This window comes from Plasmodium cynomolgi, chromosome 7 (assembly GCF_000321355.1).
Source record: "Plasmodium cynomolgi strain B DNA, chromosome 7, whole genome shotgun sequence".
NCBI lineage: Eukaryota > Apicomplexa > Aconoidasida > Haemosporida > Plasmodiidae > Plasmodium > Plasmodium cynomolgi.
This window is the reverse complement of record NC_020400.1, coordinates 1,430,935-1,434,902: the sequence shown is the minus strand read 5'-3', so window position 1 is coordinate 1,434,902 and position 3,968 is coordinate 1,430,935. Positions and strand designations below refer to the sequence as shown.

Genomic DNA, 3,968 nt, shown 5'->3' with positions numbered 1-3,968 from the left:
TTTTTTCGTTTTTTCTTTTTTTTTTCGTTTTTTTTGGCCTTTTCTTCAAAATGCACACTTAAAAGCATAAACATGTAAACACAAATTAGGAGTGGGTCCGTGGAGCCAATCTGAGGAACGCCACACCGATTACGCATGATGGCATGGCGACTTACCTAAACAAGTGTGCATGTCGTGTGACAAATAAAAGGAAAATGTGTTAGCACTACAAAGGAAAAGAAAATAAAAGAGGAAAGGGCGAAAAAGCGAAAAAGCGAAAAAGCGAAAAAGCGAAAAAGCGAAAAAGCGAAAATGCGAAAATGCGAAAATGAGAAAATGAGAAAACGAGAAAAAATATAAATGGAAACATAAATTATATAAAACAAACAGGTATGAGCACTTTATATTCTCCCCAGGAGGTCGTCGCTAGGGAGGGTCTACCCTCAAGGGGAGTTTTTATCAGACGTCACATCTGCAGGCCTCATTCAAAGAGGAATAAAAATGGGGGGAAAAAAAAAAAAAAAAAAAAAGGAAGGAAGGCCTCCAAAAAAACGGACTTTTTTTTAACAGGCAAAAATGGCATATTCGTGCATACGCAGTGAAATGAATGAACAAAGGAAAAGGGAAATTTAAAAGAACCAAGAGGGCACATATACATACATGCATAGATGCATACATATATATATACATATGCCATGTATATGTTTTTTTCCAATGGATTTTTTCCCCGTGGGTGTCGTCCTCCTATATGCCGCGCCCCAACAAAAGGGGGATTTGCACTCGGGGGTGGGGGGCAGGCCATGTCCCCCCATCAGGGTAATCTCCCTCCGTCTGTACTGCGAAACAGAAGCTTGCTTTTCCTACACCTGCTGCGTGATTAACGCTTATAAATTGTCCATTCTTAAAAAAAAGGGGAGGAGGGTCCTCTCCCACTGCAGTACGTGGATGCATAACACCTCTATGAGTAGAGGCCATATCCCTTTGCGTTAGCTATTTCTTTTGCCTGCAAATGGTTGCACCACATTCCTACTGCTAATCTGTGTGACGTACTGGGGAAGCCTCCCCGTGATTCAGGCACACAATTTGCTTCATATCGGAAGGGTGGTGGTCCATCATTCATGCGGCACCACCATAAGGGAAAAATGAAAAACTCTTCAAAGTATGTTAATCCCCTGGGGAGGGGAGGAGGGGTTCTCTTTCCATCCATACAGACATAGCGTGGTATTTTTCCTTGTCTGGTTATTCACCCCCCAAAAATGGTAAGTTCCTCCTCCTCCTTTATAGTTATGCCTCCCCCGTTATAGTTATGCCTCCCCCGTTTGCCCTTCCTTGTTTTTCCTTCTTCATCCTTTTTATAAGTGTGATTTACTTATCCCGTCATGCCACTACGAATACAGCTTGGCGACCTCCTTCTTCTGCATTTTCTTTAGTAACTTCCGGACCTTCCACGCCTTGTATTCCACAGTGTCCAAAAATTCACCTCTCACTTTTATCCATTCCTTAATGACATGATCGATCAGTGACGTCCTTTCATTTTTCAAGTAATCACAAAATATACCAAAGGTGTCTCTCTTGGATAAAATAAAATTGTTGATTTCCTCCTCTGTTGGTTTATTACTCTTTAATTTTGAAAAATCTTGGTGGTCCTTCAGTTCCTTCTCGTAAATATTTTTACCCATTTGTTCTCTGAATTTTTTCCATATTTCATTTTCCCACTTAAAGTCTACGTTGTTAATTTTGCACACCCTTTTGAATTCCCAAAAGGTTTCTTTATTTATTAAGTACAGGTCTGATTTCCATTTAATTAATTCTTTCTTCCATAGTTTGTCTAGCTCCTCGTTGCTCCCGCTTACATTTTCTTCCCTTTTATTTAACTCATGCTGGGACAGCCCTCTCCAATGATATACCTTTTTCCGCAGGTCGGTTGGGTTCTTTCTCTCTAGTTGGGGGAGGTTCTGCGTTGGTGGAGGGGGAGGTGGCGAAAATGAGAATCGGTCACCATTCAAATGTGTGCACGTGCCTGGGGGGCCAGCAGCACGTACGCACACACACACGTGCGTAAATATGAATACATAAACATAAATATATATAAATATATTTATTTATCCATCTGCCCATTTGCTCGTTTTCTCATTCACGTGCTCAGGCGACGCTTCACGCTGATGCTCCTCACCTGAAGCAAGAAAAACAAGGCACAGATAACCGCGAGCTTACGGAAGACACCACTCATGGTGCTGCCGCTCCTGGAGGCTCCCATCGATTCATCGAATCCCACCTCGAGCGATGTGAGACCCGGAATACGATTCGCAAATTTGGACTTCAAACTGGGTGGACACTTTTCAGCTGCGCAATTGCTAAATGGATCTGAGTGCACCATTTTTTGCTGACTCCCTTTTTTTTTTTTTTTGGTGCTCTTGGATCCTTCCCTAGCAACTTCTACGTGGGGTTACCTTCAATTTTTTTATGCTGGCATAAGCGGCAAACGAACTCTGCTGTCATTCCCAACGTTCGTGCACGCGGTGTGAAGTTGCAAAAAGAAAAACACTAATGCATCTCTGTCCTTTTCTTATTTTTTTTATCTCAAAAACAAAAAAAAAAATGGGCAGATCGCGAGGTCCTCAGCGCGCTTATTAAAAAGATCCTTCCACCGGTGTGAGCAGCACAAAGAAATATACGTACGCCTTCTTCGCTAGCTCCTTGGATAAAAAAAATATGCTTCGAAAAATAGCTATTCGAAAATCCCTCGGCTAAAAAAAAGAAAAAATTACAAGGACTACTTTCTCTCTCTCCTTTTTGGCGAAGCTACTGCGCAGCTAAAATAGGCAGTTTCAAAGGTGGTGGGGTCACCGCTGCAATACCACAGCATACAAAAAGGGCCGTACGTATACGGAGCGTGCTTCGTTGTAAGCAGCGTTGTATGCAGCTTGTATGCGACGTACGCTGTGTTGTATGCTATGTTGTATGCTGTGTTGTATGCTGTGGTGCATGCTATGTTGTATGCTGTGATGTATGCTGTTCTGTATGTCGTACCTTCAAGCGTTAAGCGTTCACCCAGTCGTATGCATCTTCGCGCAAATTTAAAAATTCATTCAAGCGTTTTTGCTAACTATACGCTTATCATACTACACCAAAAAGGAGAGGAAAAAAAAAAGGCTAAAAAAATGACAAAAAAAAAAAGGCTAAAAAAATGAACAAAAAAAAGGCTAAAAAAAGGGACAAAAAAAAAAAGGCTAAAAAAATGACAAAAAAAAAAGGGCTAAAAAAAGGGCAAAAAAAAAAAAGGCTAAAAAAATGGCAAAAAAAAAAAGGCTAAAAAAAGGGGCAAAAAAAAAAAGGCTAAAAATCGGCAAAAAAAAAATTCGAAACAGCAAAAGGAAATTCTTTAAATTTAAAATGCATTTTTCCTTCTTTGACAAATTGAAATTTTTTTTTTTTTTTTTGTTAATATGACATATGGCATGCCATAATAAAAATGTATCCCATAGGTAAATAATCTTGCCAAGTAGAAAACAAAACATTCAACAAAAAAACGCGGCAAAAGTTTTTTTTCATTGCTTCTTTCAAAGCTAATGCATAACGCGGCGCATTCTAATGAATAAATGATTATGCTTATGTATTGCGTACCCATAGCGTACCTATTGCGTACCTATTGCTTACGTATTGCATATATGTATTTTTCTTTTTTTAAGTATAGATATAAAAAGCCCCCTCTGAAAATTTCGGATTTTTCAAACATATATATCTACCTACTAACCGTATTTAAAAATGCGCCGTGACGGTATTTTTTTTTTTTTAAATAGCAAGAAATACGCATAAGAAAAAAAGTATAATAATAAAAAAGCAGTGGGAAATAGGGGAATGACTTTTTTCATAAAAAAAAAATAACTTTTGTCAAAAATTTTTGTTAACTTCGTTAGAGGCACAATGTAATACTCTTTAATAACTTCTTTGGGAATCCTTTTTTTTTTTTTTGTCCCATTTTGGATTAT

General features: G+C 38.9%; 1 protein-coding gene across 1 annotated transcript; it reads right to left on the bottom strand.

Annotated features, from left to right (window-relative positions):
- Positions 1-1,364: 1,364 nt before the first annotated feature.
- On the bottom strand, positions 1,365-2,356 carry PCYB_074290 (hypothetical protein; the record flags this gene model as incomplete). The annotated part of the gene is made up of 2 exons (XM_004221827.1): positions 1,365-1,934; positions 2,153-2,356. The coding sequence occupies 2 exons, from the start codon at positions 2,354-2,356 to the stop codon at positions 1,365-1,367; spliced, it is 774 nt and encodes a 257-aa protein (XP_004221875.1).
- Between the last annotated feature and the right edge of the window lie 1,612 nt (positions 2,357-3,968).